Source organism: Oryctolagus cuniculus, chromosome Y, assembly GCF_051225735.1.
Source record: "Oryctolagus cuniculus isolate XC-2025 breed Fujian yellow rabbit chromosome Y, ASM5122573v1, whole genome shotgun sequence".
Lineage (NCBI taxonomy): Eukaryota > Metazoa > Chordata > Mammalia > Lagomorpha > Leporidae > Oryctolagus > Oryctolagus cuniculus.
The window spans coordinates 4,798,235-4,823,034 of NC_142889.1; the positions used below are offsets into that span (position 1 = coordinate 4,798,235).

The 24,800-nt window shown below is 42.2% G+C and overlaps 2 protein-coding genes across 2 annotated transcripts in view; both read left to right on the top strand.

Annotated features, from left to right (window-relative positions):
• LOC149119136 (heat shock transcription factor, Y-linked-like) overlaps window positions 1-1,035 on the top strand; it is a 119,180-nt gene extending 118,145 nt beyond the window's left edge. Inside the window, exon 3 of the mRNA XM_089325283.1 lies at window positions 1,028-1,035. Within this exon, the coding sequence (XP_089181409.1) occupies window positions 1,028-1,035 (8 nt within the window). The remainder of the gene's footprint in view (window positions 1-1,027) is intronic.
• Window positions 1,036-1,754: 719 nt separating this feature from the next.
• Window positions 1,755-7,376, top strand: LOC149119137 (heat shock transcription factor, Y-linked-like). Its single transcript, XM_089325284.1, has 3 exons — window positions 1,755-2,267; window positions 2,697-3,200; window positions 7,371-7,376. Exons 1-3 carry the CDS (start codon window positions 1,755-1,757, stop codon window positions 7,374-7,376), a joined length of 1,023 nt encoding a protein of 340 aa, XP_089181410.1.
• Window positions 7,377-24,800: the final 17,424 nt, after the last annotated feature.

The window sequence follows — 24,800 nt, forward strand, 5'->3', positions numbered from 1 at the left end:
TCCGAGTCAGGAGCTGGCAGGGGAGCCAAGGAGGTGGGGTTCTGGCGGGAGACTGACAGGGTCCCGTCCAGTCTGGGGCAGGCAGGACCGCCCAGGGGGTGGGGTTCTGGCGGCAGAGTGACAGTTTCCCGGTCCAGTTGTGGGCCGGCAGGGGAGCTAAGGCCTTGGGGTTTGGGCGCAGACTGACAGGTTCCTAGTCCAGTCAGGGGCAGGAAGGGGAACCAAGGAGGTGGGGTTCTGGCGGGAGACTGACAGGTTGCGGGTCCATCAGGGGCAGGCAAGGGAGCTAAGAACATGGGGTTATGACTGAAGATTGACAGGGTCCGGTCTAGTAAGGCCAGGCAGGGGAACAAAGGAGATATGGTTCTGACTGCAGACTTACATGTTCCTGCTCCTTATGGCCTGGCAGGGAGGCTAAGAGTGTGGGGTTCTGGCCTCAGACTCACAGGTTCCTGATCCACTCATGGGCAGGCAGGGGAGCAAAAAGTTGGTGTGATGGCCACAGACAGACAGGTTTCCAGTCCCATCAGGAGCAGTCTGCAGACCTAAGGATGTGGGGTTCCTGTTACAGATTGACATGTACAGTCAATGCTACTCAGCACAGCCACAGGAAGTTGGGTTCTGGGCACAGGCTGTCAGGTCTAGGTACCATCAGGGCCACACAGGGCAGCCTCAGGGAGTGAGGTCCTGGCAGCAGACTGACAGGTTCCCGGTGAAGTCAAGGAAGTGGATTCTGGCTTCAGTACAGTAGAGATTGCTGAACAAAGTAACTCCCTGCATCCAAAGCTTCTGTGCTGTAAGCCCCCCTGTGACTCCCTGTATCCAAAGCTTCCATGTTGTATGTAACTCCGTTTTCCTGCTGATGTAGCCCTTTTTCCCTTTAAAAACTCTCCCTAAGAAAGATCGGGGCCTCACTCCTTCCTCTGCTGTGCTGGTTGGTTGGATGGGGTCCCTGTCGCGGCTTGTACTCCTGAATAAACCTTGCTTTTGCAGTTCGGTGTGATCGACACTCTGGGGGTCTCTGCAGGGATCTAATGATCTGGGCACAGCATACTTTTTGGTACCCAGCAGTTGAATTATTAATAAAGACCCTCCACGACATTGAGAAACTGAGGACTGGATGACTTCAATGCTGAACATGATCCAAAGAAAAATTGATTCCAATTGTTCTCAAGCTTTTGAAAACATGGATATTATCCCAGACTCCTTTTATGAGGCCAGCATCACCTAATTCTAAAACCAGAAAAAGATACAATAAGGAAAGATAATTATAGAGCAATGTCTGATGAATATAGATGCAAAAGTCCTCAACAAAGTACGATATAATTAAATCCAACAATGTATCAGCAAGAATGTGCATCAGGACCAAGTCAAATTTATTCCTGGCATGCAGGAATCATTCAACTTATGAAAGTTTAGTAAAGAATGTAGCTAGAAAGAAGGGAAAACTTCTAATTTAGGCATTTTATCCATTTTATTTAACCAAAATATTTGCTGCGACAAGACTTTGCAACATGTGTATTGTGTAAATTATCTGTGAATGTTTTATTTTAACTTGTTTTGCAGGGAGGAAAACCAACATTAGGCAGAAAGTCATATTTGCATTGCTAAGAGACAAGTCCTCTTATGATGTCACAGTAACTCAGGACCATGGTGATGGCTGACATCAGCTAGTCTTGTGTAAGTCTACTAAAGCAACATTTGAGGCCTCAGTTCTCAAAACCAGGCAGAAGCCAAAGAAAAATTTATTTGAGATGGCCCAGGTTCCCTCAGAAGTTCAAGGTGTCTCTCCTCAGAGTGGAACAACTGATTCAGAAAACACCACTGAAGCTCCAGGCTGGTATCCCACAATTGATAATGACTTGGATTTAAGGTCTGTAGTTGAAGAAAATGCCTTTCAAGCTTTATCTGAAGGACCCTTGATAAAAAGACCACGCTATACACTTTGTATGTCTGACACCCCAGAAGGGAATGATTTTGTTTCTCTGACCTTTCCTGTAAAACTTTGGAAGATAGTTGAAAGTGATCAATTTAAGTCAATTTGGTGGGACGAAAATGGGACTTCTATTGTGATAAATGAAGAATACTTTAAGAAAGAAGTGTTGGAAAGAAAGACCCCTTTTAAGATATTTGAAACAGACAGCATGAAAAGTTTAGTTCGACAGCTTAACCTTTATGGATTTAGAAAAATACGACAAGATTTCCAAAGCTCTGCATCCCTGACTGACTTTCTGGAAGAAGAAAACAACATACCTGTTTTTAGCAAGGTATTCAACATATTCACTTACAACTAATGTAGGCATCACAACTAAGTTTAGTTTGTACCTCACTTAATATATTTATTTATGGAGTAAGACACAAAGTTTAAAATTAGCTGGATCAACATTAAATTTTTATGAGAAGAAAGTTTGAAATTCAAAAATATAAGCAATGTTACTAGTTATTTTGAATCTTATCAATGAGCTCCACACAAAGAAGTTAAGGTCAGTTTAGTGGAACGGTTATCATATTTAAATGTTTGCTAACTTTTACATTTAGGAATAATCAAGTTTTATTTGTTGTAATTATGTTGAACCTGATATTTTAGATTTAATAATTTTATCTATTCATTTATTCATAGATTGCATATATTCATATATATTAATTTGTGACTCTTGGTTTGAAGTATCACTAAATGCTTTCTCCTTTGGTTTCAGTTACAGTTCTATCAGAATCCAAATTTTAAGCGAGGATGTCCCCAACTTCTAGTAAGAATGAAGCGCAGAGTTGGGATTAAACACACATCTCCACCATCTGCTTCTTTAGTTCACAATCTTGACAAGACATACCACAGTGCAGGCGAGTATGTGCATACTCAAAATCCTAGCTCATCTACAGAAACTAATGAAGAAAGGTTACTTTCAACTTCTACAAATTTAAATGTGCCTCCTACTAGCCACAGAATTGCTAATTCAAATGATCCAGTGACAAGTAATATTTTGACTCCATCATCAACTTTAATTGCACCATCAGTACAATTTGTAACAAATCAACATGCTCTTTTAAATCAAATGACCACTTCTCATAGGCATTCATATAGTACCTACTCTCAAGCACATGGCCATATCCTGAATGTTGTGACAACTACAACTTCTATTTCCCAATTTCAAATATTGTCTCCAGTACAGAATAATTATTTTGGACTGATGGCAAACCGTCCTGTTTTTGCACCTAGACATCCTTCTTTAGCAACAATTGTGGGTCCTTTTTCTAGCACGTTAACAGCAAGCAATCCATGGTTCACTATGCCAATGATAGCTAGTAGAACTGCTGCCTCCCCGCCAATGTCAACTAATCAACCATCCTCAATATACCAATATCCTAATTTTAACTGACCTTCGACTAAATGAAAATTAGACACGGAAAGGTGTTATGTTCATCAGTTCTGAAAAAATAACTGAAATTCTATTACTTGAACAATAAAATGACATGTTCAACTTTATGATTTTTTTTCTTTTCAAAATATAGTTTTATAGTAAATATTTTATATTGACAGGAGGCTAGTCTGCTATTAGTTGTATAGTTTATGAAGTTCCAGTCATTTGATATGAAACTTCACATTGAATATTTGAAAGTTAACTTTATTTCATTTTATATTTTATAAAGAAATGTATTAATACATTGCATTCTCAGGGTCAAAGCAAATGCATTAATAATTGCTAGAACATAATTCTATTCAATTTTTTTAAGTTAGTCTGTTTTTTTTTTTTTGTAGCTTTTATTTAATCAATATAAATTTCCCAAGTACAGCGTATGGATTACAATGGCTTCCCCCCCATAACATCCCTCCCACCCGCAACCCTCCCCTTTCTCTCTCCCTCTCCCCTTCCATTCACATCAAGATTCATTTTCGATTCTCTTTATATACAGAAGATCAGTTTAGCATACATTAAGTAAAGATTTCAGGCCAGCGCCGCGGCTCACTAGGCTAATCCTCCGCCTAGCAGCGCCGGCACACCGGGTTCTAGTCCCGGTCGGGGCGCCGGATTCTGTCCCGGTTGCCCCTCTTCCGGGCCAGCTCTCTGCTGTGGCCAGGGAGTGCAGTGGAGGATGGCCCAGGTGCTTGGGCCCTGCACCCCATGGGAGACCAGGAAAAGCATCTGGCTCCTGGCTCCTGCCATCGGATCAGCGCGGTGCGCCGGCCGCAGCGCGCCGGCCGCGGCGGCCATTGGAGGGTGAACCAACGGCAAAGGAAGACCTTTCTCTCTATCTCTCTCTCTCACTGTCCACTCTGCCTGTCAAAAAAAAAAATTAAAAAAAAAAGATTTCAATAGTTTGCTCCCACACAGAAACATAAAGTGAAAAATACTGTTTGAGTATTAGTTATAGCATTAAATCTCAATGTACAGCACACCAAGGACAGAGATCCTACATGAGGAGTAAGTGCACAGTGACTCCTGTTGTTGACTTAACAAATTGACACTCCTGTTTATGGTATCAGTAATCACCCTAGGCTCTAGTCATGAGTCGCCAAGGCTATGGAAGCCTTTTGAGTTTGCCGACTTCGATCTTGTTCGGACAGGGTCATAGTCAAAGTGGAAGTTCTCTCCTCCCTTCAGAGAAAGGTACCTCCTTCTTTGATGGCCCATTCTTTCCACTGGGATCTCACTCACAGAGATCCTTCATGGAGGTCATTTTTTTTTTGCCACCGTGTCTTGGCTTTCCATGCCTGAAATACTCTCATGGGCTCTTCAGCCAGATCTGAATGCCTTAATGGCTGATTCTGAGGCCAGAGTGCTGTTAGGACATCTGCCATTCTATGAGTCTGCTGTGTATCCCGCTCCCCACATTGGATGGTTCTCTCCCTTTTTGATTATATCAGTTAGTATTAGCAGACACTAGTCTTGTTTGTGTGATCCCTTTGACTCTTAGACCTATCAGTGTGATCAATTGTGAACTGAAATTGATCACCGGGACTAGTGAGATGGCATTGGTACATGCCACCTTGATGGGATTGAATTGGAATCCCCTGGTATGTTTCTAACTCTACCGTTTGAGGTAAGTCAGCTTGAGCATGTCCCGAATTGCACATCTCTTCCCTCTCTTATTCCCACTCTTATGTTTAACAGGGATCACTTTTCAGTTAAGTTTCAGCACTTAAGAAGAATTGTGTGTTAATTACAGAATTCAACCAATAGTAATAGAACAAGAAAAGAAAAAATACTAAAATGGATAAAGTATTACATTGTACATCAACAGTCAGGACAAGAGCTGATCAAGTCACCGTTTCTCACAGTGTCCATTTCACTTCAACAGGTTTCCTCTTTGGTGCTCAGTCAGTTGTCACCGATCAGGGAGAACATATGATATTTGTCCCTTTGGGACTGGCCTATTTCACTCAGCATGATGTTTTCAAGGTTTCTCCATCTTGTTGCAAATGACTGGGTTTCATTGTTTTTGACTGCTGTATAGTATTCTATAGAGTACATGTCCCATAATTTCTTTATCCAGTCTACTGTTGATGGGCATTTGGGTTGGTTCCAGGTCTTAGCTATTGTGAATTGAGCTGCACTAAACATTAATGTGCAGACAGCTTGTTTGTTTGCCAATTTAATTTCCTTTGGGTAAATTCCAAGGAGTGGGATGGCTGGGTTGTATGGTAAGGTTATATTCAGGTTTCTGAGGAATCTCCAGACTGACTTCCATAGTGGCTTGACCAGTTTGCATTCCCACCAACAGGGGGTTAGTGTCCCTTTTTCCCCACATCCTCGCCAGCATCTGTTGTTGGTAGATTTCTGAATGTGAGCCATTCTAACTGGGGTGAGGTGAAACCTCATTGTGGTTTTGATTTGCATTTCCCTGAGTGCTAGTGATCCTGAACATTTAGGTTTTCTGTCTTCCTGGTTCAATTTAGGTAGATTGTATGTGTCCAGGAATCTCTCCATTTCTGATAGATTTCCCTGTTTGCTGGCATACAAGTCTGTGAGTCTAATTGGAGATCCTCTGAGAGTAATCTGACGTTTCTCTCTTGCACATTTTAGGATCTTTTCTTTATGTTTCACTGTGGTGAGTTTAATTACCACGTGTCGTGGTGAGGATCTCTTTTGGTCATGTTTATTGGGGGTTCTATGAGCTTCCTGTACTAGGATGTCTCTGTCCTTCTCCACACCCATAAAGTTCTCTGCTAGTATCTCACTAAAAAGGCCTTCTAATCCTTTCTCTCTCTCCATGCCTTCAGGAACTCCTAGAACTCGAATGTTGGTTTTTTCAATAGTATCCTGTAGATTCCCAACAATATTTTTTAGATTTCTAATTTCCTCTTCTTTTCTTTGGTTTGACTGTATGTTTTCCTGTGCTCTGTCTTCTAAGCCCAATATTCTCTCTTCTGTTTCACTGACTCTGTTTTTAAGGCTTTCTAATGTGTTTGTCATTTGATCTATTGAGCTCTTCATTTCATTTTGGTTTCGCCTCACTATCACACTTTCCTGTTCTACTAGTTTCTGTGTTTCATTTTGATTCTTCCTTAAAATTTCATTTTCATGAGAGAGATTTTCAATCCTGTCCAGTAAGGATTTCTGTAGTTCAAGGATTTGCTTTTGAAAACTTCTAAATGTTCTTATCATAAATTTTTTGAAATCTCTATCTTTCATTTCTTCTATCTCATCATCTTCATAATCTTGAATTGGGGTGTCTTGTTCATTTTGGGGGTGCCATAATGTCTTCCTTGATCTTGTTTCCTCGGTTTCTGCATTTGTTGCTTGGCATTGTGGATACTCTTTGGATGCTTCTTCCCTTGCTGTGGTGTTTTTTTCTTGTTATACTATGACTGTATTAAGTGGACTGTCTGCTTTTGATGGAGCCTTAGAGGCTTGAGATAGGTGTGGCCTGAGAGCCTGTTTGGTTCCTCAGGGTTAAGGGTATGCCAAAGGTGACACTCCCAGGTTAGGCATGGTAAATCTCTCTCTTTTTTTATTTATTATTTTTTTATTCAGAAGGGAAGTAATGCTGCACAGCTAAGCAGAATTGAAGGTAGTCAGCGTCCAATCTCTGGCTCCTGTGGGTATAACATTCATCTGCTCTTTCCCAAGGACCACACAGGTAATCAGTAGAGGGATTTGTCTGTGGAGAAAATCCTGAACAATCATACAACATTGAGTGGGAGAGAGGACCATCAGTACACACGGGTTGGGAGTAGAGCCACTGATGTTAGAGTAGAGGCTGTGATTACAAAGGAATGAGGCCCCAAGTGGGCTAGACAGGGTCTAGAAGAGTTACTAGTGGAGGACCTAAGGAAGCTGCTGTCTAAGCCACAAATAAGTTCTCTGATTGAGAGGCAAATAGAACCTGACAGAAGGGGCTTGATAATCTGCTGGGCTTTATTGTCCTGTCAGTTATGAGGCCCAGACTCATCTATCTCTTTACATGGGGTACATTTTAAGAGAGGTGTGAACCTCCTTGGGGAAGGCACCCTGTTGACTTCCATTACCAGCTGGCCTGGGAGGAGAGTTGGCCAGGTAAAGGCAGATGGCATCTCCAACAGGAAATTTACAGTTCTGCCTGTAATGTTGCAGACCCTGCTTGGCCACCCCTTCAGCAGCAGTGGTCACCTTGGAAGCTGGGCTGAGTGAAAGACTTTTCAGCTTAGAGCCAATAAGATCCATGACTCTCACCTGGGTATCCTTCAACTCCAGGGCAGGTCCATTTCCAGTGATCCAACTCTTGGCTGGCAGAGCTGCCAGGGCTCTTAATGAGCTGATTTCTATTAAAGTCCAGGCTTACCTCATTGAAAGCCACTGTGGTGGGCCGGCGCCGCGGCTCACTAGGCTAATCCTTCGCCTTGCAGCACTGGAACACCGGGTTCTAGTCCTGGTCGGGGCGCCGGATTCTGTCCCGGTTGCTCCTCTTCCAGGCCAGCTCTCTGCTGTGGCCAGGGAGTGCAGTGGAGGATGGCCGAAGTGCCTGGGCCCTGCACCCCATGGGAGACCAGGAGAAGTACCTGGCTCCTGCCATTGGATCAGCGCGGTGCACCAGCCACGGCGGCCATCTTGGAGGGTGAACCAACGGCAAAAGGAAGACCTTTCTCTCTGTCTCTCTCACTGCCCACGCTGCCTGTCAAAAGAAGAAGAAGAAGAAGAAGAAGAAGAAGAAGAAGAAGAAGAAGAAGAAGAAGAAGAAGAAGAAGAAGAAAGAAAGAAAGCCACTGCAGTGGACTGGCCTGTTGGGTCTCTAATGGCAGATCACTGTACAGAGCTACATTTAATAGGCCTTCCACCCATCTTTACATTGCTTCTGAAGCCTAGCTCTCTTCCTTCCAGTTTTTGTTAAACCAGGCCAGAGGATGCAAGTCAAAGGGGGTGCTCAAGTCCCATCTCAAATCTGTAATTTACAGTCTGTAATTACAGACATGTTCTGATAAAGGTTTATTTCATGCCCATGAGGAAAGCTATGTCCTTACTTTACAACCTTTCTGGTCTGAAAGGGAGATTTTGACTGTTTACTGTGCTGATGGCAAAGTAATCCAAGCGATAAAATTATAATTTAAGCTTTAATTTTGGGTATGCTGTTACAGAATATATTTGCCATCCCTTTTATTATATGTAAAGATCAAATCGTGCATCCTAGAGAGTCCTTCAGTATAGTCAGTTTCCTACCTTGAAGAGAATAGAGAAATAAGGGAGCAAGTCCCAGATCACTTGCTGATGGTAACAATATCAAATGAAAACTTCTATACATTTTAATGATACTTGTATTTGGAAACATCTCTTAAATATCTAACATGGTATAGCTTTTTTAGCCAGTAAATTCAAGCACAAACATATAAAAATGGTGGGGGCTGGCACTGTGGCACAGTGAGTTAAAGCCTTGGCCTGCAGTGCTGGTATCCCACCAGTTCATGTCCTGGCTGCTCCTCTTCTGATCCAGCTCTCTGCTGTGGCCTGGGAAAGCAGTAGAAGTTGGCCCAAGTCCTTGGGCCCCTGCACCCACGTGGGAGACCTGGAAGAGGCTCCTGGCTCCTGGCTTTGGATGGGCGCAGCTCTGGCTGTTGCAGCCATCTGGGGAGTGATGCAGTGGGTAGAAGACCCTCTCTCTGTCACTACCTCTCTCTGTAACTCTTTCAAATAAATAAAATAAATCTTAAAAAAAAAAAAAAACTGTGTTAGTTTCTTTCTACCACCAAGTTTAAAACATCTGATCCAGACTCAGGTCACATGAATCAAAATGTATCTGATTAATTTAGCAGTTTAAACTTATGAGCAATCTTTTATCTATAAGCCAATTAAAACAGAGTTCTTAATCAATTATCCCATGTAGACAAACAATATGTACACACATGTAACATAACATACAAGATAGGACAATAAAGCAGCTTCAGTAATAGCTTCTTAAACTCTTTGTTTTTTAAATTACTAATTGATTCAAATTACTTTCTGCTCTAAGTAGCCTGTATTAACCATGCTTTCTCTGAATTGGAACCTGTAGTGCATTATTGGCTTCATCTGTTTACAGAACCATCCCATAGTACTGAATACAATAGAAGTAACTGGAAAAAGTCCATCAGAAGCTATGGGAGGGCAGCTAAACACAGAATCAACAATGTTTTAGTTTCATGAGCAGAAAATCTGATATATAAAACTGTGGATGACAAGACTTCAAATAGCCATGTTTAAAATTATAAACACATCAACCAACAAGAGGCACTTGCTAACTCCACACAGTATTTTCAAAAGCACCTGTAGGATTTTAGAAAGCATCTAATCCTTTTAGACCTCAGGGCCTTTCTCATTAAGATGACCATTAATTTAGTAACACAAGATCATTAAACTTTTTAACATTCAGACATTTATATCAGTAGCATTTTATATTATAAAACTTAAAATTTAGCACCACTTCACATCTTGACAGTACTTCTAATATAATCCAAATAGCCTGATTAGTTGTGTCTCTCTATGATGAGACATATGTCTTTGAAATTTCCAGGAGCACATCTGGAATTGTCAAAGTGTAAATTTTTGGAATTTTGATTTTTTGAATGACTGTCAAGGATGTCAAGAAAGCTCAAAATCTAAAATATCTGGTTGAAATAAAATTCTTTAACATCATGACATTATATAGACCAAATCTGATCCTTGTTACAAGGTGACTATTCAAATGCTTGGAAAAAAAAAAAAGCACATATTTAAATAACCCACAGCTCTAAATAAAAACTCAGCTATTTTTAAATAATTAGGATTTAACAGAGACATCAAGGGAACATAATAGATAGCTTTAACTCACTGCTTTAAGAATCATATCCTGGCTGGCACCGCGGCTCACTAGGCTAATCCTCCGCCTAGCGGCACCAGCACACCGGGTTCTAGTCCCGGTGGGGGCGCCGGATTCTGTCCCGGTTGCCCCTCTTCCAGGCCAGCTCTCTGCTGTGGCCAGGGAGTGCAGTGGAGGATGGCCCAAGTGCCTGGGCCCTGCACCCCATGGGAGACCAGGTTAAGCACCTGGCTCCTGCCATTGGATCAACGTGGTGCGCTGGCCGCAGCGCGCCAACCGTGGCGGCCATTGGAGGCAAAAGGAAAACCTTTCTCTCTGTCTCTCTCTCACTGTCCACTCTGCCTGTCCAAAAATTAAATAAATAAAAAAAATAACTTATAAAGTGTTACTCAGGTTCTATGTCAATTTCTCCAGGTTTATTTTAACTCGTCAACTAATTTTCTACTGCCAAATTTTATGTGCCTGGAGAGCAGGCACTGGGTCTGCTTCTACACCAAAAGACAGTGTATGACATTAGAAAGATAGATCATTAATTAATGTTCAAAAATACACAAGGGTCAATGAACTCATGGGATAGTAGGACTGATGGATAGCTGGACTAGTGGGTGGATGGAAGGATAGTTGTGTGGATGAATGGGTGGTTGTATGTGAGTGGATGAATGGGTGGATAGGTAGGTGACTGGTTGTGGATGGATGGGTAGTTGTTATGTTTGGATGAGTTGGTATGTTCATGAGTGTATGAATGGGTGGATAGGTAGGTGACTGGATTCTTGGATGACTTGATCAGATGGACTGAGAAGAAGCCAAGAAGTCTAGGAGGCTTAGGATTTCATGGAGATGCTTGACAGGATTCTGTGAGAATTTTTCCTCAAGTGGCTAAATGCAGATTTTCTAATCATCACTTAATATATGCAGAGCATATGTATAGAGGGTATTATCATGATCTAAAAGGACTAGAGTAGAAATGGAAGCTTCTAGTACATGTCATAATATGACTGTATTGTAACTTCAAATGATGATCAGAGGGCCCTGGAACAACCTGTCATAAAATAGGCACATCAGATGGCTTCTGGATCTTTAAAGTGGCTTGCTGTAAAGGCACTCTCCAATTGTCAGTCATATACAAAAGTCATACCATGGAATTATATTGAAATACCCTAGAGACCCCAACAATTATCAAGCTGAATAATCTCACATTAACATAGTACTTAAAGAGTTGGAAATGTCTTTCTATATGTATTTACTCATTTAATTTTCCCACCTTTTTGTGAGGCATGCACTAATCTCATTTTACAATGAAAATCGAGCATCAGATAGGTTGAGAGATATGCTTTAATAATGGATAAAACTGTTTACATGAATGAAGTCAAGGGCCATTTGTGTCTTTTCATCCTATATTGAGTGCCTTTTCTCTTTCCTGATACCTGTGGGTAGAGGAAATGTATAGTACAAAGTGCACACTGCAAAATCAATCCATGCAGGACTGATAAGTCAATGGGCAACACTGGGAACTTAAGTTTTTTGTCATACATTGTCTCATGTACAACACATCCCTATTTTTTTCCAGAGAACACACAGGAATGGAGAACAAAGTGTTCCATCCCAACCTCATTATTCTTTTGGCAAACCCAATAAAATTCTCTCCTCCTACAGAATCTGACAGGCACACAGATGAATGCACCAGTTCCTAAAGAAATTCTTTCTTTACTGTTCTCACATACTGAGTGTCCAGGCTTGCAAAATACCAGAGTGGAATGTACCCTGGCCCTTGCCTATGCTGCTGCTGGCTCCTGACTTCAGAGCAGCACAGCACCGGCTGTTGTGACCATCTGGGGAGTGAACAAATGGTTCTCTGTCTCTCTCTCTAACTCTGCTTCTCAAATAAATAAAATCTATAAATTAAAAAAAAAAAAGAAAGAAACCTGACAGAGTACTACAACCAAACCCACAGTCAGTCACAGGCAGGCATGGTCAATCAAAACTTAGACACAGAAAGCTAGAATTAATCAAACCCATACACACATAGCCACTCGAACCTGAGACAGACAAGTCAGAACAAATCTAAAGGAGAGAAAACAGCTCTGAGAGGCAGTAACACAGATGCAGCCATGGGCAATAAAACCTGAAACAGAGAGAAGGTAGAATCAGTTGAACCCACAGACTAACAGACGGGGGTAAGGCCAATGAAACCTCAGACAGACATACAGAAGTCAGAAAGTGGCACAGAGGCAGCCATGAGCAATCAAACTTGAGACAGTTACAGAGAGAGGTAGAGACAGAGAGAGAGGTCTTCCATCCGCTGGTTCACTCCCTAGATGGCCACAACAGCCACAGCTGAGCCACGAGCCAGGAGATTCCTCCGGGTCTCCCATGCGGGTGCAGGGGCCCAAGGACTTGGGCCATCTTCTACTGCTTTCCCAGGCCACAGCAGAGAGCTGGATCAGAAGAAGAGCAGCTGGGACTAGAACCAGCACCCATATGGGATGCCGGCACTGCAGCGGCGGCTTTACCCACTATGCCACAGCACTGGCACCATAAATTTATATTTTTCATTTCATTTCTTATTAATGTTGTGAAGTACACTGCCATTCTGCTGGGTATTTCAATTCAGAATAGTGTTACAATCCCAAGAGAGGCTCTCAGGGAAGTTTCCTGCTCACCCATCCATTCATTAAGCTGCTCAAGCTGCAACCATAGCAAGTTCCTGGGGACACTACAGGACCTTGTGCACTTGCTGCAACCACCTGGGAGACACACAAACCACATGGCTGAATCATATTTGTTTGCCAATCAATGGCAGAAAACTTTAAACAGTAAAATAACATGAGAGAAAACTGTTTATAAAGTTTTTCTCAGAGAAAATGCCTATGACAACTTGTAACCATGCATCTTCCAAATATTCCAAATGAGAACCGGTATGTTCTGAAGACTGTTTGAACTGTGAACACGTGATCTTTTTTGTATATCATGGGAGAAAACTTCCTGCAGCAAACGGATAAATGGTACACAGATGATAGAAAAATATCCATGAATGAAAGATATTTGCACTACTATGAGTATGACAGCTCAATTTATGATACCTCACATATAGAATCAATCAACTTATCCATCAACTCATGCTGAATTTTAAAATTCTGTTAAATATACACTATGGAATACTACTCATGCATAAAAAGGAATGAAAGCCTGTCTTTTTAACAAAATGGATGTGACTTGAGATCATGTTGCGTAATGAAATAAGGCAGTTCCTAAAAGACAAATATGTTTTCTCTGATATACAGTACTCAGTGCAAAAACAATGCATAAAAATGAAACTTACATGTTTTTCATTGCTTTTTGAAGCAATAAGGAAATGTCCATCTCAAGCTCACCTTTTAGCTTTGGGTGGTTTGGGAATGGAATACAGGTGAATTCTATAGCAGTATATTATCATTTCAAATCCTTTCTTCTCAGCACCTGCAATCCTCAACTATTTTCTCCTCTCTCCTTGTCTCCTTTACTTCTGCATGTTTCCAACCATGGAGTCCCTCACCTTATTAACAATTCTGTCATCACACCCTGCCTTCTGGGGTTGGGCAGTTCCCTTGCCCTCTGGGAAAAGTGATGCCTTACTGCATTCTGAGATAATAAAGCTCCATTGTGTTCTTGGAAAATGAGGTTCCAGTCTTCTTGTGAAGACTGATGTCCCATTACATTGAAAATGACAGGAAGTTTTGTGTACACAGGAAGAATACCATACTCCAAGTTCAGGAAAAGATTTACAATTTTTTGGTTTAAAAAATTTACTAAGAAGTTAGTTTTCCACTTAAATACTGAATTCATCTGTTTATGAAGCTTAAAACTGGATTACAATGGATGACTGTTATAAATAAAATTTCACCTTTTAACATACTTTTCATAGAGTAAAAAATACTTGATGTACCTTACCATCTTGACAATTTTTCCATGCATGCTAAAGAAAATGGCATCAATTACTATGCTACTTCTTCCAGTTTCAATATACTATTTCTGGAGCCACAAGTCTTATAAATTCAAAACTGTAACATACATCCTTATTTTGAAAACTGCATTTTACAAATGGACTTACAAGGATGAAAACAAATAGTTACAAAAATATAAAAGGTAACAAACTCAGTATAAAAATACTTAAGCTGACACCATTCCAAAGTATATTTTGATCATTCTTAAATGTTATAGAGACCATAAATATATTTCTGAAAGATACAGAACAAGTCCATAGACTATAGAAATTAGTTAAATACTATTCCAGACAAATCTATGACTTTCAATTTTGATTTTCAATTCTGATTAAACATCAATTTCTTGCAACTGTGACTGTCAATGGTAGAAAAGGCATTTCTTTCTCTTTTTTAAAAATGTTTTATTTCTAAGTCTCATTATATAAAAAATAAAGAATTAATATGTCACCTAAGATGGTTCAACATCAATTTTTAAAGAAATATAGTATAGTAAATACATTAAAAAAAAAACGGAATTAAGACAATTTGTTTTAATAAACAATACTCATGGTAAGTAAAGTTCTATTCTTCTTAAGTTGATGGTCAAAATTCCCAGTTAATGTCTTCAGAAAATGAAAACTGAATTCAATTTAGATCTGTAAATGAAAAGAAAGAGACCCATGAAGAAATAATTATTGTAACATAGGAATCTCTTCAGGATTACATGTCAAATTCCTTTTAAATGAAATAGATTATACATTAGATTTTCTCAATTCCTATCTACTGTTAGTAAAATCTTTCTGTTTCAGATGTTCTACTATGGGAAATATCCTTAAAAGTTCAGTATACCCTTCTGTCCTTTAACAATTAGATGAGGCACAGTCCTACCCAAATCTGTTCTCTGAGTGATTAGTCACAGGAGCAAAATTATATAACCTATAAACCTCCCAGAAAAATGATCCAGAAGTTGTTAGGATTTTAGGTAATGAAGGAAAAGTAAAATCTTATAAAAATGCACAAATCTACCCTGAATCCATGATAGTTACACTTTTGATGCTTGACAAAGAAATTAACTGTTAATACTTTCTACCCTTGGGAATCCATCGTATCTAGGATCTGCAAAGGAAGTTCTGTATGTTTTAAGATAGATTAAGATATATAGTATAAACTATATATTAAACTTATATAAAACCAGCAGATTACTTTGTGTTTAAAATTTTTTAATGCACATACACAAAGATACTAGCCTTCATAATTTTTGGAAACTCTGGTTATTATATTGCATGAACTTGGTCAAAAACAACTGCAAAAAATCATTTTGTGTTTTTCTATGTGTGCATTGTTTGTGTGTGCAACTATGCAGATTTTTTTTCTGAACTATTTTTGTTGCACTGTGGTAAGAAAAAATCTAGATTGAAATGTAAGCTATATAGTTATTTTAATAGATAAACAGAAAATCAGGATGTTTCATTTAAATTGAGTTAACAACAGAACAGTAGCAAGGCATTCAGTTCTGTGTCCTCATCACTTTTTTAGGTTTGCACAAAATAAGCATGCAACAAGACCAAACCAAGGATCTGGGCAATAACAATGCCTCACAAAGAAATTAGTATTTTCCTATTACATGCTCCATAATATCTGTCTCCACAATCAGGCTTTAAGAGTTTGCAGTAGGGCCAGCACACTGTGGAATAGTGGGCTAAGCTTCTGCCTTGAAGAGCAGTATCCATGCTGCTCCGTATCTGATCCAGCTACCTGCTAATGGCCTGTGAAATCCAGCTAAAGATGGCCCAAGCAGAAGGCCCTGCCACCCATATGGGAGATCCAAATGAAGCTACCTAGACCAGCACTGGCTGCTGCAGCTATCTGCAAATGGAAGATCCTGTCTCTCTCTGTCTCTCTTCACATCTCTTTCAAAATAAGTAAATTAGCCCCTGCACCACATGGAAAAAGCTCCTGGCTCCTGGCTTCAGCTCAGCACAGATGCAGCCATTGCAGACATTTGGGGAGTGAACCAGAAGATGGAAGACCTCTGTCTCTCTCTCTCTCATACCTCTCTGTAACTCTGCATCTCAAATAAACCTTTAAAAAAATGCAGCAATTTCAGTATCACTAAGTTAGTTCAAACAAAAATCTTCTACTATTTTATTTAACAGAAATATCTATTTAGATACTCTGCTTATACAAACTGTAACCATGCAATATCCACTGGGAAAGTTAATAATTACTTTTCAGAAAGTGCTTGTCCAAGTATAAACACCTAGATTGGCTAGATTGTTTCTAATAATATATTCAAATTCACAGCATTTCCATTATGCATTAAGCACTAAACATTATTAGCAAACACACCCCCTCAACTTTTAGGGTCATGGTACTTACATCATCAATGTCTTCATCATCATCTCCAATATCATCAAACTGGATTTCATCATCATCTCCAGGACCAAATGTATCGGTTTCATTGATTTTAGCTAAATAAATAATAAATGCATAAAAAACATTCATTACACAATTAAAATGTTATTAAAATGAGTAACCGCAAGAGTCTTATTATAGGCCAACCTTCCATTCAACCAAAGTTCTGCTATTAGGAGCAAAATATATTGCTTTATGAAGCTATATAAAGCAATCTAACAACAAAATCCCCCAGAAATTCATCTATTCCTAAGTCATTACAACAGAGAATATATGTGCTGCACTTTTGTTCAGTGCAACATAATTTTAATAACATTTTAAAAATTTAACAATTTTAAAAACATCAAATGAGTATGACTAAACAACATGTAGTCACATGAAGTATAAAACATCATGAGATTAAAACAACTAGTTCTACAACTACTGGAGAAACTTAGCAAACCAGAGCAAGATTTAGTCAAATCATGTTTATCATTTAAGAAATAACAGTGACGCACAGCTGGTGCTGTGGCATACTGGGCTAAGCATCTGCCTGCAGCGACACCATCCCATATGGGCACCAGTTCGAGTCCTGGCTACTCCATTTCTGATCTAGCTCTCTGCTCTGGCCTGGGAAAGCAGTTGGAGATGGCTCAAGTCCTTGGGCCCCTGCACCCACATGGGAGACCCAGAGGAAGCTCCTGGCTCCTGGCTTCAGATCAGCACAGCTCTGGCCATTGCGGCCAATTGGAGAGTGAACGAGTGGGTGGAGGACCTCTCTCTCTCTGTCTCATCTCTATGTCTCTCTGTAATTTTGTCTTTTAAATAAATAAATAAATCTTTTTAAAATAAATACATAATAAAAGAGAAAAGGAGGTGCTAGACTAATTCACAGACATCGGCACTTCCTCAAATGCAAAGAATTTCAATTGATTTTCAGATCTTTCTCTGTGTCTCTCCCTCTCACTGTCTGCAACTCTACCTCTCAGATAAATAAATAAAATCTTTTTAAGAAAATGAAAACTATGAGTCGGCTGAGAAATGTTAAATGGAAAAATGCTAGTAATGTGTTACTTTGACAGACGTTTATACAAATCCAGGTTTCAAAGTTTTGCAAACTTACAAACTCACCAGAAAGTGTATATATTTAATGTCACAGACAACTCCATGAAAATTCCTTCAACTAAACACAAAGAATGAAAATATCTATGACATAGCCGGCACCGCGGCTCAGTAGACTAATCCTCCGCCTTGCGGCGCCGGCACACCGGGTTCTAGTCCCGGTCTGGGTGCCGGATTCTGTCCCGGTTGCCCCTCTTCCAGGCCAGCTCTCTGCTGTGGCCAGGAGTGCAGTGGAGGATGGCCCAAGTGCTTGGGCCCTGCACCCCATGGGAGACCAGGAGAAGCACCTGGCTCCTGGCTTCGGATCAACGCGGTGCGCTGGCCGCAGCGGCCATTGGAGGGTGAACCAACGGCAAAGGAAGACCTTTCTCTCTGTCTCTCTCTCACTGTCCACTCTGCCTGCCAAAATAAATAAATAAATAAATAAATAAATAAATAAATAAATAAATAAATAAAAATAAAAAAAGAAAATATCTATGACAGAGTAGATTAATAATAATAGACATTACCATGTTCAGGAAGCTCGCCATATGCCTTCAGACTTCTAGCTTCATCTGCATTGTATTTTAAAATTACGTCTGCTTTGTTATCCTTAGAAATAAACAAACTTGTAAAACTCATAACACTGCACTGCTTTTCTTCCTTTACCCACCCGTACTCTAGTAAAAAATTCTAAAACAAATAGAAAAAAATATATAATTTTAAATAATTAAAAATATAGGGCATCTGTAATTTCATCTGAATAAAGTAGGACAGGGAAACAATCTTCTATTTTTCATAAATCACTAAAAACAAGCAGTAGTAACAAAACATCATAATGACATACAAAATATTCAGTTTCAAAAAACAACAAATTATGACTTAAGAACAGGTTTTTGGAAAACTAAAGAGGCTGGGACAACCCTCAAATCCTATAGGAAAACTAGATTGAGTTTCAGGTTCCTGGCTTTGGCTTATTCCAGCTTTGACTGCTCTGTGCATTCTGCGAAGTTTTTTTCTTTTTTTTAAAGATTTATTTTATTTATTTGAAAGACAGATATACAGAGAAAGAGGAGGAGACAGAGACGTCTTCCAACGTTGGTTCACTCTCCAGTTGGCTGCAACAGCCAGAGCTGCACCTGGCTCCTGGATCGTGGAGCTCTGGCTGTTGCAGCCAACTGGACAGTGAACCAACGGATGGAAGATGTCTCTTTCTCTGCTTCTCTCTGTAAATCTTTCAAATAAAGGCCTTTCTTTCTCACTCACTGCTTCTGTCTCGGGCTCTCTGTAACTCTGCCTTTCAAATAAATAAATAAATATTTAAAATAAATACATATATAAATAGAAACTGTATTGACCAAGTCTTCTTACAAAAAATAAAAACAAATACACGATTAATAAATTGTAGTAAAAACACTATAGTGTTAAACAAAATGCAAACAGCAGAATGGTTAAAAACACACTGGCCTAGAATTGCCCAACAATGTTAATTCTGTGTTTCCTAACAATTAATGACTTGCTATGGAGGCTGCAACATAAATTTAAACTTAGTTTTTACCTGATACTCTCGGAGACCAATCAAAATAATGTCTGAGGTATTTATCCAAACCTATGAAACAGATTTTACAGCATATTATTTTCATTTGAAGATGATTTTAATGTTAAATGAATCTTTCCACAAAACACATACTACAAAGGGTTTTCCAACAGTTCAGAAAGAAATTAAAAAAGAAATTCTGGTACCCAAAATATGAAATCCACACATAGGAAGTCTCTTCAAAAGTGTTCAAGTGAAATGGATACTATCATTAAACAATGTATACATTTCAAAAGGAATCTATAGGACTTCACATTCAAATTTCTCATACCATTTGCAGTTCTATTTAACTAAAATGTAACACATAAACTGAATGAATTACCCATCTCTTTTGTCACTTTTAAAACTAAAACATTGTTTTTTTCACATTAACATTTAGTTGAATGTAGTACTGTAGAAATCATTTATCATTTCTATATTAACTATCCAGTAAACATTTACAGCTACAATATATAATTCTTTATACAAATAGAATCTTTTGAGAAGTTTAATTTGTGTTCTCAAATAAATAACTGTTTCGTTTTAAGTCTTTGGCAATTTACAAAATTGAACTGCTTGGCAAACAGTTGTATACTTGAAGTAAAGTAATTCTTTGCAGCAAATTTTATAATAAAAGAAATCTATACACCTACCTTCTTTCTCAATTTTCCTCTAATATGGCATAATCGCTTTACACCATCAAAGCACATTGCTTCTAATCGTCCATTTCCCAGCATTTTGATTACTTGTGCATACTCTGAGGAGAATAAAAGAGTTGCAAAAAATGTTCTTTGTTCTCATAAAAATCTCAGTGATTTTTTTCAAGATTTATTTATTGAAAAGTCAGACTTACAGAGACAGAGAGAAACAGAGCCAGACAGAAATACAGAGAGATTGCGCTTTTGTTGCTTTATTTCCCCAAGGGCCACAAAAAACTCTAGGCTGAGTCATTTTCTACTGCTTCTCTCAACCAACAACATCGGGCCCAATTTCAGTAGAAACAAGCCTAGGAATAAGCAATCTGATACAGTGGGCTGGGTTGCCTATATCACATGCCAAAGTCATCACCGCTCCAGTTCTGATGCAGCTTCCTGTTAATGTACCTGATGACCACACAGGAGAGCTAAATGGTGTTCTTGGCTGCAGGCTTCCACCTACCCAAGCCCTGGCTGTTATAACCACTTGTTGAAAGAAGTGGTGGTGGAAGATGTCGTTCTCCATGTCACCCTCTCTCTTTCTCTCTGTGTTTCAAAGAAATCTTTAAGAACATGAGTGCAACAACAAATGGTAGCTCTTTCTCTTTTTCTCAAAAAAAAAAGCCATTCTTTAAAAAAATCTGAGCCTGATTTAATTATTGCACATTTGTATATATGAATCTATTACCATACTATACCACAAAAATATGGGCAATTAAAACAATAATTTTAAAATAAAGAAAAAATAAAAATATGAATGATAGCACACAGCAATCTTCTAGAAATAATCAATAAACAAATAGAAGGGAAACAGATTACAAAATCCTCACAAGAGTAAAATTTCAGAACTCTATGACACAATATTGATGAATTTATAATTATATTTTCATTAATTTGAAAACCTAAATTGTGAAGTTTTCACATGTTAGCTGGTCACTTTTCCTGATTTCTGAGTTAACTGTCCAATGTGCATTTTTTTTAAAGATTTTATTTATGGGGCCAGCGCTGTGGTGCAGTGGTTTAACACCCTGGCCTACAATGCTAACATCCCATTTGAGCACCGGATTCTGTCCCGGTTGCCCCTCTTCCAGGCCAGCTCTCTGCTGTGGCCAGGAAGTGCAGTGGAGGATGGCCCAAGTGCTTGGGCCCTGCACCCCATGGGAGACCAGGAGAAGCACCTGGCTCCTGGCTTCGGATCAACGCGGTGCGCTGGCCGCAGCAGCCATTGGAGGGTGAACCAACGGCAAAGGAAGACCTTTCTCTCTGTCTCTCTCTCACTGTCCACTCTGCCTTCAAAAAAAACCAAAAAACAAAAAACAAAAAAAAACTTAAAGATTATACATTAGCTCATAGCTTCTTGTGAATAAAAACTTCTGTGTAACCCTTTCAAACACATAAATCTTTAAAAAAAAAGATTACATTTATCTGAGAGGCAGAGTTATAGACCATGAGAGAGACACAGAGAGAAAGGTCTTTTCCGTTGGTTCACCCTCCAGTGGCCAAAGCGGCCAGCGCACCGCGCTGATGCGATGGCAGGAGCCAGGTACTTCTCCTGGTCTCCCATGGGGTGCAGGGCCAAGCACCTGGGCCATCCTTCACTGCACTCCCGGGCCACAGCAGAGAGCTGGCCTGGAAGAGGGGCAACCGGGACAGAATCCGGCGCCCGGACCGGGACTAGAACCCGGCGTGCCGGCGCCGCTAGGCAGAGGATTAGCCTAGTGAGCCGCAGCGCCGCCTTTTATTTTTTTGACAGGCAGCGTGGACAGTGAGAGAGAGAGACAGAGAAAGGTCTTCCTTTTGCCGTTGGTTCACCCTCCAATGGCCGCTGCGGTCGGTGCGCTGTGGCCAGCGCACCGCGCTGATCCGATGGCAGGAGCCAGGTACTTTTCCTGGTCTCCCATGGGGTGCAGGGCCCAACACTTGGGCCATCCTCCACTGCACTCCCTGGCCACAGCAGAGAGCTGGCCTGGAAGAGGGGCAACCGGGACAGAATCCGGCGCCCCCACCGGGACTAGAACCCGGGGTGCCGGCGCCGCTAGCTGGAGGATTAGCCTAGTGAGCCGCGGCGCTGGCCTTCTCTCTTTTCTTGAAAATAAAAGCTCTATGATCTAATTTTCCTGACCTAAGTTATCATTTTTCTTTTATCATCTGTGGGCCATATTCCCTGGTCTCACATTGTCCAGCCACGCTCGGCTTGCACAGAGCGGGGCGGGGAGACTACAACTCCCAGAAGCCTCAGCGGCGGCGGCGACGCTCTACGTGTGGGCTGTACTGGTCTGAGTGACAGGTAGCCGACCCAATGGCTTTCCCAGTCTCAGACTCCGGACCGCTCAGACGCGGGGTGGGTGTGTGCTTCCTGTTTCGGAGGCGTCTGCTCGGGGCGGAAATTCTATATGTAAGAGCTGAGAAAGCTTTCTTTTCTTTCAAAAAAAAAAAAAGCTGTGAGGCCTAATTTTCCTGACCTGAGCTATCATTTTCCTGTTATCATCTGTGGGCCATATTTCCTGGTTTCACATTGCCCAGCCACGCTAGGCTTGAACTGGGCGGGGCTGGGAGACCACAACTCCCAAACGGCTCAGCGAGAGCGTCGCTTTGCGTCTGGGCTGGACTCGCCTGAGTGACAGGTCCGCAAGCCAATGGCTTCACGCGTCTCAGACCCGGGGGCCAATCAGATGCTGGGTGGTTGCGGGCTTCCTGTTTCTGCGGCTCCCGACGGACGTGGTCTTGAAACACACCACGTTCAACCCAACTCACTTCTCTCTTTTCTTGAAAATAAAAGCTCTATGATCTAATTTTCCGGACCTAAGTTATCATTTTTCTTTTATCATTTTTGGGCCATCTTTCCTGATTTCAAATTGTGCAGGCACACTTGCCTTATCTGAACGCAGCCCTGAACTACAGCTGCCAGGAGCCCTAGCGGCGGCGGATGCGGCGCTCTACGACTGGGCTGGGCTCGTACGAGTGACAGGTAGCACAGCCTATGGCTTCTCCGGTCTCAGACTCGGGGACCAATCAGAGGCTGGGCGGGCGTGTGCTTCCTGTTTCAGCGGCTCGGGGCGGAAGTGGTGCTGAACCGCATTTCACACAGCTCTCTCCTCTCTTTTCTTTTAAAAAAAGCTCCTTGATCGAGCCGGCGCCGTGGCTCAATAGGCTAATCCTCCACCTTGCGGCGCCGGCACACCGGGTTCTAGTCCCGGTCGGGGCGCCGGATTCTGTCCCGGTTGCCCCTCTTCCAGGCCAGCTCTCTGCTATGGCCAGGGAGTGCAGTGGAGGATGGCCCAGGTGCTTGGGCCCTGCACCCCATGGGAGACCAGGAAAAGTACCTGGCTCCTGCCATCGGATCAGCGCGGTGCGCCGGCCGCAGCAGCCATGGGAGGGTGAACCAACGGCAAAGGAAGACCTTTCTCTCTGTCTCTCTCTCACTGTCCACTCTGCCTTCAAACTAAGAAAAGAGAGAAGTGAGCTGGGTTCAAGACCATGTTGCCTGCCCCTGACTGGACCGGGATCCTGTCAGTCTGCTGCCAGCACCCCACCCCCATGGCGCTCCTTCTGCCCCTGACTGGACGGGGAACCTGTCAGTCTCCCGCCTAAACCCCACCCCCTTGGCGCTCCTTTTGCCCCTGACTGGACCGGGAACCTGTCAGTCTCCCGCCAGCACCCCACCCACCCCCTTAGCGTTCCTGCTGCCCCTAACTCGACCCGGAAGCTGCCCGAGGGCGCCTCCTCCCGCCCTCTGCACTGCCGCTAATGACTTTTTCCAGTGTGCGCTCAGAACGCCAGGTGGAGCCCAGAGACCCAGATGGAGCCCAGAGATCCGGATGGAGCCTTAGGGACCCGGATGGAGCCCAGAGACCCGGATGGAGCCCAGAGACCAGGATGGAGCCCTAGGGACCCAGATGGAGCTCAGAGATATGGATGGAGCCCAGAGACCCGGATGGACCCCACAGACTCGCATTGAGCCCAAAGACCCGGATGGAGCCTTATGGACCCGGATGGAGCCTTATGGACCCAGATGGAGCCCAGAGTCTCGGAAGAGCCTTAGGGAACTGGATGGAGCCTTAGGGACCCAGATGGAGCCTTAGGAACCCGGATGGAGCCCAGAGACCCGTATGGAGCCCAGAGACTCAGATGGAGCCAGGAGTCCCGGTTGGATCCTTAGGGACCTGGATGGAGCCCAAAGACCCGCATGGAGCCTTAGGGATGCAGATGGAGCCTTAGGGACCCGAATGGAGCCCAGAGACTCGGGCAGAGTCCCGAGACCAGGATGGAGCCCAGAGACCAGGATGGAGCCTTAGGGACCCGGATGTAGCTCAGAGACCTGGAGAGAGCCCAGAGACCCTGGGTGGAGCCCTGGGACCCAGATATGGCCCTGGAGGGAGCCCTGGAGATCCGGATGTGGCCCTGGAGACCCTGGTGTGGCCCTGGAGACCCTGGTGTGGCCCTGGAGACCCGGATGGAGCCCTGGGGAACCGGATGTGGCCCTGGAGACCCGGATGTGGCCCTGGGGACCTGGATGTGGCCCTGGAGATCGGGGTGGAGCCCAGAGACTCGGATGGAGCCCAGAGACTGGATGCAGCCTTAGGGACACGGTTGGAGCCCCGAAACCCGGATGGAGCCCAGAGACCCGGATGTGGTCCAGAGACCTGGATGGAGCCCAGAGACCTGGATGGAGCCTTAAGGACTCGGAAGAAACCTTAAGGACCCGGATGTAGCCTTAGTGACCCTGAAGGAGCACAGAGACCCGGATGGAGCCTTAGGGACCCGGATGTTTCCTTAGGGACCCAGATGGAGCCCAGAGATACAGATGGAGACCAGAGACCCCGATGGAGCCCA